Here is a 12,898-nt window from a genome sequence, read left to right as displayed (position 1 = left end):
GGCACACAAGAAGAACCGAGAACAGTTGAATGAAGTACTTGCACAGGTCAGGAATGAAAAGATTGGCTCGTGCCAATACATACCATGTACACCGAACCACCGGACCAGGCCATACGCAAACAGTCGACCGTATATTGATCCGATGAACAACATGGGAATGACCAAGCCAGTGGATATGGCACTTCCTGCTGTGATGCAAGCGAAGAACGAGTAGAGGATTAGAATGCCCACAAGCGGCCTGCAAGGTACAAGACATAAAGAGAACAACATTCATCATTCCAGCACACAATTCCCGTTAGAATCACCCTTTGAAGCAACCCTGAAACAAATCATTTCCCTTAGGGCCGGGTTCCACTGCAGCTCCGCGGCAAGTCCCAAAGCTGTGGCTTGCAGCGGAGCAGCACCATCCCACTGACACTCGCTGTACCGCGATCGTGCTCGACGTTTTTTGATGACCTGCCTACGCGCGCGTGCGTGAAATCAATTCCTTGTGTTTTGGCCTGCGAAACAAATTAAAATTTGAATTTTTAAATTCCCGCATCTAAAACAATGCAAAGTTCGAGAACCTGGGCGAGCCACAAGCGCGGTGAGCAGGTTTTGATCAAGCCGCGACTAGAAAGCTGGTGGTGAGCCGCGACCTCACTGCACCAGCCCGAGCCGCGGTCACTATGGTAATTCGGGGCAAAGCGACCGACCCAAATTCCTTATAGACTAGATTCAATCCTATCGACTGACATCGCCCTCACACATGAACACAAGCACAGCATATTTACGCAACATATATATGTGCACACTGCACATGCATGGTCATACACCCATGCGCAAGCAAACCGAAGTGAAATATGAGCACATTGACCATTGTAGGTTGCAACAAAGCACAATATGAACACATTGTAGTGTCAAGGTTCCAACGGACCTATACGCATGTACTTCTGGGTACTTTTTATAGATGAACTTTTTGATAAGGGTTTTCCTTCTACCGACTCAACCTTATCGACTGGCCAGTCGACTTATCGACTCAGTCGTTTCACCCCTATGATGACGTTTCATCTCCTGGAGATGATGTGCAGCGGAGCCATAGTGGAACCGGCCCATAACACCAAAAGGAAAGCATATTGCTGGTACGTGCTAGGTGGATTGAATGGGAAGGGAGGGGGGGGGGGGGGGGGGGGGGGAGAGAGAAATTTACTCCTACAGATAGGAAAACCTACTTCTCACTAAACTGTAGATGCGTGCCACGTGACAGGAGCCGCTTGACAGCTGCTTCACCAGTCGTGTACAGAAGAGTAGCAGCTGCAAACACAAATACAAGCACACACAGATTAGGGTTTGGAAAAAAACGTAGCCAGAAAATTCGCCCAACAATGGAACTACATGACTAGTATTCAAGTTTCCTGTACCGCAATGTAAGAAACTACAACATGTACCAGTTGGCCCACGACAAGTCAATTCCAACCAGACTTATTGAAAACACTTGGATGCGATCTAACAGAGCTGCACACAGCGTAGCGGTCTGGCAGTAGAGAGGTTCCGGGGTACGGTTTTCCGTGCCAAAATGCGTATGGGCGCTACGGATTTTTTCGAGGCGCGCTCCATACGATTTTTCGGCACAGAGAATCCGTGTGGACTGGCTTTCATACGAACCATGTTTCGTATGGAGATTTTGCGTCATCGAGTGCAGAAAGATTTGTCGCATACAAATTTGGTACGAGAAACATCGATTTTCCGCGGGAAGTTTTGATATCGGTACAAATTTTCAAAATAAAAAGGCATAGCGCGGGAATATGACGTGTTTGCGATCGTAACCTAGGCAATGACGTCAAAGACATAAGTTCCGTACTCCGGAACATTTCACTGCTCAAAAAAAGACGTATAAAATCCGTAGAGCCTCTACGGATTTTGGCACGAAAAACCGTGCTCCGGAACCTCTCTAATGGCATCATACAGACACTGGCATGGAGATTGCGTACCCTCATTGTAAGTGTCGTTGCTGTAGTTGCGACGTGTCCCGTCTGTCAACATGTATTCCTTCTTCACTCCCCGTGGGCAGTTGAAGTGGACGAGGCGATTTTCTTCGACCATGTTGATGAGAGGGTTGAGCGGTTTTTCTTGTTCACATGTGAATCTGCAGCAGAGGTAGGAGCGAAACAAAAGAAGCAGAGGAAATAACGCAGCCAGCTGAGTACTTGTAGGCCGGGTATTCACGCGTTTCATACGGTACAATCCCACAAGCAAAATGGCCCACAATGATTCTCACAAGAACGACACTGCAGAGAAAGGACTCACATGACATCAGAGGAATTCGCTGTGCAAGTTGTGTTATCGCATACAAAACCGGACATAGGCGGTTGGCACTGAAAGGCCTTGCACTCAAAAAAGTGCGGTAAAAAGAAGAATATCGTGCCGACTATCAGCTGGAGAGAAGAAACACAGCGAGGAGAAAAGACAATGAAAAAGGCAACTACAATCAACACAGACAGAATGTGTGCTTTGTGTAGAAATAAAGGTTGTACGGTACGTCAGGTGAAAGAGTTGCATGCGGATAAGTACAAGTACTCAGCTACATGAATGTCAAGGAGTCGTACACCTCCGGAGCTGCGCTACTTACAGTAATGATAACCGGATCTGCCATTCGAACGAGACGCACTTTCCATGTGCCTTTGATCGACCGTCGTATGTGATTACGCAGTTTGGATGCCTGCAGAAGGGGGACAATGTCATGTAGAAAGCGAGGTTTGAAAGGCATTGTCAGCAAGGCCATCCTATCCTGACCAACTGAAATCCAAACCAGGCAAGCAACTTGCGGGAGACACACAATACTGACTGGTCAACAGAATTTCATTTCTCCATAAGGACACCTCTCTACTGTGCAAGAGACACTCATTCGGAATGGACAGTATGGAAAATTATTTGCTGACAACTATAGTTGTCCAGCACAGACTGACGTACCTGAATGTTAAAATGAGTAAATAAGCCACCTAAAAGTCCACCCAGGCAGCCAAGAATTATAGCCGGTAAAAACAGCAAGAAGTTGATAGCTAATCTATCAGCAACCTGTAACGAACAAAACAAACAACAGACAGAGACCATTATCATAAAATAGGAAATGCAACAACTCAATAATCATCCGCAAAGAACGGAATTTTAGATGCTGTTTGTCGCCAGTAGGTTGATTTCCACCTACATCTATGCTAAGAGTGCATACCGAAAATGCTCGCAGGGCCAGTCGTGTACGTCTCCGATTCCTGAGTTCTTTTACGGAGTCACCTTAGTAGCTGGCCTATCAACAGCTATAGAGTGTGTGTGTGAGGGGGGGGGGGGGGGGTCACAAGACCATTGAGCAGATTTCAGAATTTCAGAACATGCATTGAGTTAGACGACCAGCAGGCAAGAGATCAGAACTGGAAAAGCACATTAGAAGTACATGTACATCCGTGTTCTTGCCCTACCGGAGACAGACAGACCAGCTACTTACATAGAAAGGGATGACACGCTCGCTTCTGAACTGCCCAAAGGTGGTTGTGATGCTGAAGTCTGTGATGGCCGAATTGAACAAGCCCTGGATACATAATCACAAGAGAAGAGGCAAATATTGGCCACGCGACCCTACAACTAAGCACCTCCTCGAAGTTCGAGAAGTTGCGTTTTTCGTACTTTCAAGCGGCCGAGTACAACAAAGTACAGAAGTATCCCCATATCAATATCATTTCGTGGGGTGCATGCATGCTAGAGAATACTATAGAATAGAGAAAACGGTATTCTTCTTCAAAGGTTCTTTCATGGTCACAGCGGTTCAAGCTACCCTAAACTCAGAGTCAAAACAGAACAAAGTTTCTCACCATTGTGAACTGGTGTTGCAGGTTCGAGGGTTGAGCACTTTTGCAGGACAACGACAACTCTGCTTTGTAGAGAAGGAGTAAGATGCTTTTCTTACAACACTTTCGGATGCTTCAAAACATGGCATACTTTGAAGTACTCTGCATGATGCCGAAAATGGATGGATAAGATTTCCCGAACTCTTTCCCCGGAGATTGTCCCGTGCCTGTGACTATTGGTATGCGGATGAGTGAGGCTCAACTATACGTCACTGGTAAATCAATAACACTTTGCCCATTTTCATCAAAATTTCGTTCATAAGCTTTCTATTTTCAAACATACAAACCGTCCGCCGTACCACCTGTACATGAAGATCAGTTTAGCACGCATTCTCATTTCAAACGCAGCCTCTGCATACAAAATCTAATGAGCAGTGTACAGATCGCCCTCGATTTGCAGTAGCATGTTGAGAGATTCTGTGCAGCTACATGTACACCAGTTCACCAGCAAAAAAAAAGTTGGATAGCCAGGCTATCTGGCCACACACTAAGACATAACACATCGGAAGATACTAAGCTAGGTAAAGCCAGGGTCCGTACCGAGACAAACGATGACACCATGCAACAAAAGAATGTCTGCAGTCCAAGCTTGATGTTCCAAAAAGATGACACCTCCTCCATCACAAAAAGAAGGCCTCCGACTGGCGAGCCAAAAGCAGCTGCTACGCCAGCTCCAGCACCTGCAGAAATGAAATCTCGCCTGAAAAAAAAAGAAGGATCAAGAAACGCAAAGGCACTGGTAAGAATGGAAGCCTGCGCGAAGGGCAGGTACAGCACCAGCACGTGGCATTATTGGTCACAGTGACTCGTTACACACAGGTTTCAGTGGAATATCAATCTAACCGTATCCACTCCAAAGTGTCATGCAATGCTACAAGACAATGCTAACCAAACAGTATACAGTGAACTTTATCCTGCAAAAGTCGTGATGTCCCTTGGTGGGAAAGTGCTGCATAAACGATCATCACAATGTTACAGATTTAGCTGTGATGGTAAAACAGTAAAACCTCCCCTAACCGGTCGCCCTTGGTGCACCAGAAACTGTCCTGATAAGACAGGATTCGACTTAATCTTGGGATGCACATTCGATCCACAGCACTTTGGTGCATGAAAATTGGTCCTGTCAATACAGGATTCCGCTTGGTACAGGGTCCGGCAAACACAGGTTTTACCGAACTGCACAGAGCTGTGAAGTACTGTGCGCTGCTGGACCTGTGTGCGTGCATGTACCGGGATGGCATAACTATACGCGGCTTGTGATAAGCAGTGTTGCCACATCATTCTAGCCAAATATCAGTAGCATGAAAAAATAAAATGCATCATCCGGGGGCTTTGCCCCCGGACCCCCCCCCCCCCCCCCCCTATATAGCGACCACATGCGGCACTGATAAGAAAAAAACATTTCACGGTTTTGCGCGACACTCAGGCTGAGTTTGCCGATTTTTCCCCGAGACAGATGATTTCGCTTAGCGCCTCAGGAGAGAGCTATAGAAACACTCGTGATGCGCAGTAAAAGTCAAAAATCTGGACCATGACTCCTAAACCATGCATAAGGTCGAACTTGAACACTTTCATGGCTCTTGTCGGCAGGAGAAGGTCAATTGTCGGCAGGTCGTGACATGCCTCAAAAATCGGCAGGCTACTGACATGTCGGCAGGTGTGGCAACACAGGATACGTGAATTCTGCATTCATATTTTGTATTCTCTAGGTGTGTGCATTGATGACTCGGGGCGGAATCCAGGCTCTAAGTTTGAAGGTAACTTTGAATCCTGGCAGCATTTAGTGTCTGTTTACGAGTTCATTCAGCAGATCTGAACCTCACAGACGGTCAGCAGATAACAATGTAACGGGGTGCTGAAGTACTGACCTGTCCTGCGAGTTGCGAAAGCGACTGAAATGCTTCAATCTCAAGCCAAAGGTAGTTTGGCTCAAGCCAGCGCCAATGAGTGCACTGAAAACACACAGACACAAACAGAAAGTGAGAGAGAAAGACAGACAGACAGAGAGAAAGACACACACACACAGATAGATAGATAGAGAGAGAGATAGAGAGAGACACACACACACACACACACACACACAGAACAGGAATGAAATCAGGAGTGAAAGCATAGCGGGCAGAACCGCAGGAAGTAGTTTTTGATTGGTCCGGTAGTATCATAGCCTTTCTGCAGCCTGTGAATGATATGGCGGGTACACATGCCCTCCACAGTAGTAAACACGTGTTTGTGGCCAAAAGGTTGGTCCGGTGATAACCTGACCAACCGGACCGATTCCGGGGGCCTGCAACGCATAAAAAACCCACCCTAAGGCTACGACACTGCTGATACTACCAGTGGAAAGCGAACACGCACGCATGCCAATGCACACACACACACACACATGCATATGTACGTGTGTATACAACACATAGAATATTTCTGCACATATGTACGCGTGAAAACAAATGCAGACGATCCTAACAAAAAGCAGAACATAGAAAGTCAGCATCGAACATTCAAACACTCACCCCATGTGAATTACAGGACCTTCAGGACCCGCTGGAAGGCCTGCCGAGACAGCCAGTGCACATGATAAAAACTTTGCAATCATTGTCTTGATATTAAAGATATGATGGACAAAGGTTCCATTTAGGAAGCCAATCAGCTCAGGGATCCCAGAGCCCGCAGCCGATGGTCGAAATAACTGTGAGGCACGCAGAACACAGCACAGATGTACGCACTCACTTATTATCCATTCCAAGAATGAGGGATGCAACAATCGAAGAGAAGGAAGAACTACAAATAAACATTCACCAAACAAAGTGAGTTTTAGGTCTACTTCTTTAGGATGCATTTGTAACATAGAAAAAGTGGCTGGGGGTGGATCTCAAGATAGCGTAGTACTACACAGGCAGATTGAAGATGTCATGGCAAGGAGAGTCTTCTTGGTGTATGTGTGCCCTTCAATATCCTGGCCATTGCACGGAACAATAACGGGAAAATAGCAATCTGCCAAGAGCAGCCCACTGTCTGCGGTCCCGCGACAAGTCTCTGAGAGAGTGCAGGCCAGTCAAGTCCTCTCTGCACCCCAGAGGTCCCGCGACAGGACAACCGGCAGTGTCAAGAGCATTACTTACCACTACTAATGCAGTTGATAATGACACGCAGCATAAGCTAATCCACATCACCGTCACCCAGCCTAGCGCAAGGTCATTGCGCTCCACCATCGGAATGACCGCGTGCCATTTTGTCCTGACAAGAGTGAACACCAACAAGTGAAGAGCTGATCAGAATGCATTCAGAGATAGGTGTTCAACATCACCTGCACACACATCATAGGAGCTTGTACATGTGTCCTCGTTTCTCCTCATCGCGCATTTCTGCATCCAATTTTCTTCGCGTGGAAGCATCTCCATTTTCAAATACTAGTTCTAAGTTGACAAATGGTTATACGACCGATTGTCGTCTGAGAAAATGAGCAGGTCAGCAACTTACTCAGAGATGATATCAATGAGTTGAATAAGGAGAAATGCTACTAAGCCCGTCGTGGTGCCAATCAGTGCCATCATTAGCCAAACTTCCCACTCATCCTTGCTTCGATTCTCTGTTGACCAGATCTGGACAGGGATATTCACAGCAATGCAAACACACGTGGATACACACAAATTCAAGAAGAAGAAAAACGGTTTATACCAGACGGCTGAAGGTTACTATTAAAATCCATGATAATATTCGCACACAAGAATATTCAGGCAATGGCTCACTCACCTTGTACGCTGTACTGTGCGGCGGAAGATAGTCGAAGCTTTCAAACTCTGATAGCCGTTCCCGTTCCTCCAACGAGTAGCGATGAAATTCACTAGCTCGGAGATGGTTCTTTAGCTTGCGAAACATGTGCGCAACGAACTACAGAACATGCAGCAAAAAAGAGAGAGGAGTCAAATGAAATTCTTGGTCGATTGGTGTGTTGTCAGGATTGTAGGTGCAAAGCATTTCTGGTTAGATTCAGGCATACCACCCTGCTCAATGGCTTATGAGTACATATGGTTGGAAGTATAGGACTGGTCCCTGAACTGAGTAGTACCTTACTAGCAGGTAACGGGCATGTTACCCCAGGGTACCTTGTGTGCTGCATTGTGTGGATTGGTGAGAAGTGCAAGAAAGCACAGCACAACAAAAGGTTCCGGTTCTAAGGCAGACAAGACTATGTGTCTCGTTGGATCAAATGAAAAAACCTATTACAACTGTTGAGTATGAATTGACGGACCTATTGAAAATGGCAACAAAGAATTATTGCAGACAAGATTATTGCAAGTATGCCGTTCCACATCACATACAGCAACATCGGGAGACGAAGAACATCTCCGCTCCAGGTTAGCGATTTATTCTCTTTGCGAAATTCTAGCAACTTCTTTCTTGTTCTGAGCTTGTGCATGTACAGTACTACACTGCCCATGCAGTGCTACATGATAAGACAAAGTCACCAGTACATGGTGTTCCTAAATCTTTGGTTCCAACCTGGCACCTTGCGAAGTTTTGGTGACTTTCTAGCTCGGATGTTTTTTCCGCACTCGGCGTTACAGCAGAATGCAATCATCGGGTCAGGTGCAGATTTGTGTGCTTTATGGCAATGGAGGAGTGAAGAATGTGGCTTGCGCTCATTTAGCGCATGTACAAATCCACAAGGGAAAGCTTCATGTCTTGTCTGCATTGGTGCAACCGGGCAGTTGTACACTAAAAACTTACCCTGGGAACGGCACCGATGGCTCGGGCTGCTGGATTTGGCACATGCATCGGCTAAATTATGTGGGCACATACATACATACACACATACACGCATACACACATACATACACACATACATACACGCATACAATCATCTGATGATTGTTCGATCTTGAAACCCACAGCTACGAATGAACTGCTTGCCCCCTTCTGTGCAATACATGCATGTACATGTACATGCATGACGCGGAACAAAAACTATGGAGAAGAGGTCGCTAAAGGAGTTCCACTATTCTAACTGCTATTATAATTATTTGGGACTTACTTGCGGCAAAATTCAATACAAGCTGGACGTTATATGAACAGCGTGCTGATTGCAGAAATGTCATGGTGGCACTGGATGCACATTTGCACAGGAATGAAAGCTAGGTGCACATGAAGTAAAAAAAAAACAATTTTACTCCAGCACTGTTAGGTTGCTTATGCCCATGCTTTCACTGGCCGCATGTGATCATGTGTTGCGTATGCACGAGTTGTAAGACGGTTAAATTACAGCCTCAAGACAGAGAACAATTTTGCCAACGCGAAAGCTCGCCAAAGCAACTTTAGTACGGAATGTTCCCAGTACTCCTTCAAAAGTAGTGGTGGCTGGCAAACATAAGCAAGCCTTCACACTACACATGAAGGAATTGGTCAAGGGAAAGAAAGACCAAATTTGGAACCTGGCAAATATTTACTTTTGGCAATTTCCATTTCAAAATCAAGCAGCTGACTGATGTGGTGACTACGATCAAATTCCACAAATAGATACAACTAGTAACTATTTTTCAGGCCATAGATCTACGCCATAACATATGCCCTGCATCTGGTCATATCAACTTTCGATTTCAATTCGGTGACGGGACATGTCATCTGTTGATCTAGTAAGTCTAAGGGTATTCCGATTTGGCAAGTCCTGTTGCGGAATGAGTAAGTTGGCCTAAGGACCCTGCAAGCTGCAATTCCGGTACCGACCTTGGGAATTTCTCCGCCATCCCAAGTATACCCGCGTGAGATGGGTACTGCGCCTTCGGTATCCAGCATCACCGTTGGCTTGATCAGCTCTCTACACCGCGAAATATGGATGACATACACGCATCAAACGTTTCCTTACGCTCAGCAACAAAGAAATTGGAGGGGTCCGGACCGAGACCACAAACTAACTTTTCCCTTTCTTCATGGTTGCTCATCAGGCCGCGCTCTCTGGAGGTCAGGCCATGAAATTACGCTTCGCCCTCAGGAAATCTCCCTTCCTTGTCTTCATAGGACAACAACTGCGGAAAGACTCTGTATATACCCGATCTTCTTCCTCTCTGTCTCTCTGTCTCTATCTATCTCACTGGTCTCAACTGCTAGCAAGTCGGCCCTCGGCCACAGGTTCAGCTAAATGACTCGAATAAATATCTGAGGAAACAAAACGATTCAGCCCAAGGCCACAGTGCAGTCAACAACCATCAGATCATGAACAACGCGGCGGCTGTTGGAGGCCAGCCAGCTGGCTTGCTTTCCCAGATGTTTCGCTTTAGGAGTTGGTCAGCTGACTTCTTCAGTGAAACGCATGCGCATGCTAGCTACTTTGCCGAGCTCGCTCGATATCGAGAACAGAGAAGATCAACAACCGCAGCGCATGCAGATTCCGCAAAGATCGTTCGATCTCCAAGAAACGCCGTAGACTACGTACAAAACGCCGTTATTCCCGTATCCATGACGAGATATATGACTTCATGGCAGATGACGAGCTACAAGCTGGGAGTGCAGTGGGAGCTACATCATAACAAGAGTCCATAACCCCCCAGAGTGTGCAACTCCAGGTTGGGGTCTGGCGCAACGAAATCCAAACATTGCGTCATCCGGTCCCCGGGCAAGCATGGGCGGATGGGGCCATATCCCCATGTGCATATCTGGTACATCCGGCGGGGGTTCCAAGTAATAGCAAGAGTACAATAATGAATACATGAAAACCAGAGTGTGCAGCTTGGGGCCTTTTCTGCTATGGGTGTCTGTCACGGCGAAATTCCGTGATTACATCATATTTGGCCCAGATCTGAGGCGGGAAATGGCGTAGTGCGTACAACTGAGCTGCAGTTGTGCAGAAAGAGGCCTGCTTGAATCCTGCTTGTACGCACTACATCACTAAAATGATGTAATCACGGAATTTCGCCGTGACAGCAACCCATCCGAGCTGCACACTCTGGTTTTCATGTACTCTTGGTAATAGTTGAAGGTTGCTTTGAAGCAAGCCACGGAAGTGTCACGTAAAACGTTTGCTGCACGCGCACGGGCTATGCAGTGTCAGCAGAACGGCTTTGATTTCACAGTCAGGGCTCACCACGACCATACAAAATAATTCAAAAAGCGTCGACCACCATTTTGAATGCCGCCAAAACCAGAGTTTGTGCAGTCATAGCGGCTACGCACCCGAGTTCATGCTCATCGATGTACAGCGATGTACAGTCTAGTCGTAAAATACCGGTATTTTACGACTTCCTGGTCTACTCTGCACAGCGAAGGGCCAGTGCCGAAGCGAATCTTGTTGTTTGATGTCGAGAAAGACACGCGGAGAAGACGTCCTTTCTCCAAGCAATCTTGGTCAGTTTTCTCAAATCCGCTGGTGGGTGTCGACCAAGATATGTCCGTGGGGTACTGGTGAACTTGAGTCCTGGCATCTACAAGAATTTTCCGCGCCTAGCTAACCAATGTTGTCAGTAGAACTCAGCGTTTCCTGATCGCGACTCGGCACACTCTTTTCTGTTTGGCCTCGCAGCTTTCACGCTGCGAGTGGGGAGTTTCCTTGTCACAAATGAATCCCTTAGTCATGACCATGATGAGAGGTGACTAGTATGATCCCTGACTGGCATGAGTCCTTAGCTCGAGTCAACACGAAGGTAAACTCTTCACTTGGAACGCTTGCTGTCTCCTCCGCCCTTTCTTGTTGCACTTGCAGATATGCGCACGGCTGCCAGTTTTTGTTGGTGCGCGCGGCGACGCACGGCCGACCTTGATGTCTTCAAAAAAGTAGAACAGCGGTTCTCCTTGGCCGATTCTCATCATCGATAGCTCATTTTCAAGGTCTTTGAATTCTCTATCGGTTTACCGTCCCCGATTTCTAATTTTCTCTTCATTCACTTGTTTGCACGCCTTCGCGTTTGAGTGATTTCACCATCCGATCTCAGCCAAACGAAGGCCAAATCGAAAAATTCGAGACGGTAACCCCCCAAAGACACACCTTCTGAACACGAATCCACAATGGCCTAATGTCTAAAACCAACGAATACAGCCAAGCTCCACTCAGAAAACACCCCACAATTGCAAGAAACAGCCCGTTTTGCTGTGCGCTGATTGGTCAAATCCAAATGACCGTTATTGACGCTTTGTATGGTCGTGGTGAGCCCTGACAGTCACAGAATTTTTTTATTTGAAGAGAGTTTCTCTGCTCGTTGTCTGAAAAGCTTGTATTGGGAGAGTTCGTGACTCCGGGATAGCAAGAATAGGCATGGATATAGATTTACAAGATTTGATGGAAATAGCTTTTTAGTCTTGGCACACGGCATGAAGACCCGATCGATTTCGAAGTAGATGTGCTTCAACCTGCAGTGAATGTTCCTGCTGGGTTCACAACCAGACGGTTCAAATTGACGGGTGTTCCATTGCATGTGAGAAGCACAGACTTCGAGCAATAAATCTCTATCCAGGTGCTGGAAGAATTAACAATTTCCAACACTCGACAATCGAGGGTAGTCGAGAGAAGAAAATGAGGAGCCCAGATCGAACAAAAACTGACGAATATCGTCCACAGAGACACTGCACTCCGGCGACAATGGGGAGCGCTTTGCTTTAGGTTCAACAGTGGCCATTGTTCTTCTCTTATCGGAGAGACACTCAAAAGAGAAAACTGTTCGACAACTCTAAAATAATTCTTTGTGTACTTGAGCCTTTCCAGGCGTGTTACGTACAATACCTGACCGTGGATTCGTAAAGAAAGACCCCAAATTGGGCAAACGGGCGAAGTAGGTCCGGGCCAAACTTCCCATTTCGTCATAGCTACTCACTACATGACGTATGAAGTTTGGATTTCGTTGCGGCACTGATTTGTGCTGAGAAGGATCACGAGTTGCACACTCTGGGGGGTTATGAACTCTTGATCATAATTATAGTACATGTAGCTCCACATTATAATTATGCACGCTGCACTGGACCACAGATCTGGACCAAGGGAAGTCGTAAAACTGAACCCGTAGTTGAAGAGGTCCTGGGATCCCTGATTTGGAGCATGGATC

General features: G+C 46.6%; 1 protein-coding gene across 2 annotated transcripts in view; it reads right to left on the bottom strand.

Annotated features, from left to right (window-relative positions):
- Window positions 1-12,898, bottom strand: part of LOC135805608 (chloride channel protein B-like) — a 28,430-nt gene that overhangs the window by 10,140 nt on the left and 5,392 nt on the right. The window contains exons 1-16 of one of the 2 annotated variants that reach the window (XM_065319672.1): window positions 9,786-10,148; window positions 9,597-9,687; window positions 8,604-8,654; window positions 7,626-7,763; window positions 7,353-7,474; window positions 6,995-7,109; window positions 6,386-6,561; window positions 5,744-5,827; window positions 4,416-4,575; window positions 3,476-3,559; window positions 2,950-3,054; window positions 2,609-2,698; window positions 2,287-2,414; window positions 1,971-2,125; window positions 1,212-1,293; window positions 84-238 (exon numbers count right to left, since the gene is read on the bottom strand). In XM_065319672.1, coding sequence (XP_065175744.1) covers window positions 84-238; window positions 1,212-1,293; window positions 1,971-2,125; window positions 2,287-2,414; window positions 2,609-2,698; window positions 2,950-3,054; window positions 3,476-3,559; window positions 4,416-4,575; window positions 5,744-5,827; window positions 6,386-6,561; window positions 6,995-7,109; window positions 7,353-7,474; window positions 7,626-7,763; window positions 8,604-8,654; window positions 9,597-9,687; window positions 9,786-9,811 — 1,762 coding nt within the window. In that variant the 5' untranslated portion in view covers window positions 9,812-10,148. Of the gene's footprint in view, window positions 1-83; window positions 239-1,211; window positions 1,294-1,970; window positions 2,126-2,286; window positions 2,415-2,608; window positions 2,699-2,949; window positions 3,055-3,475; window positions 3,560-4,415; window positions 4,576-5,743; window positions 5,828-6,385; window positions 6,562-6,994; window positions 7,110-7,352; window positions 7,475-7,625; window positions 7,764-8,603; window positions 8,655-9,596; window positions 9,688-9,785; window positions 10,149-12,898 lie in introns of those variants that run through there. The other variant, XM_065319671.1, reaches the window with a different exon arrangement.

The sequence above is a fragment of the Sycon ciliatum genome, chromosome 1 (assembly GCF_964019385.1).
Source record: "Sycon ciliatum chromosome 1, ocSycCili1.1, whole genome shotgun sequence".
Lineage (NCBI taxonomy): Eukaryota > Metazoa > Porifera > Calcarea > Leucosolenida > Sycettidae > Sycon > Sycon ciliatum.
Note: the sequence above shows the minus strand (reverse complement) of the source record. Positions and strands in the feature narration are given on the sequence as shown.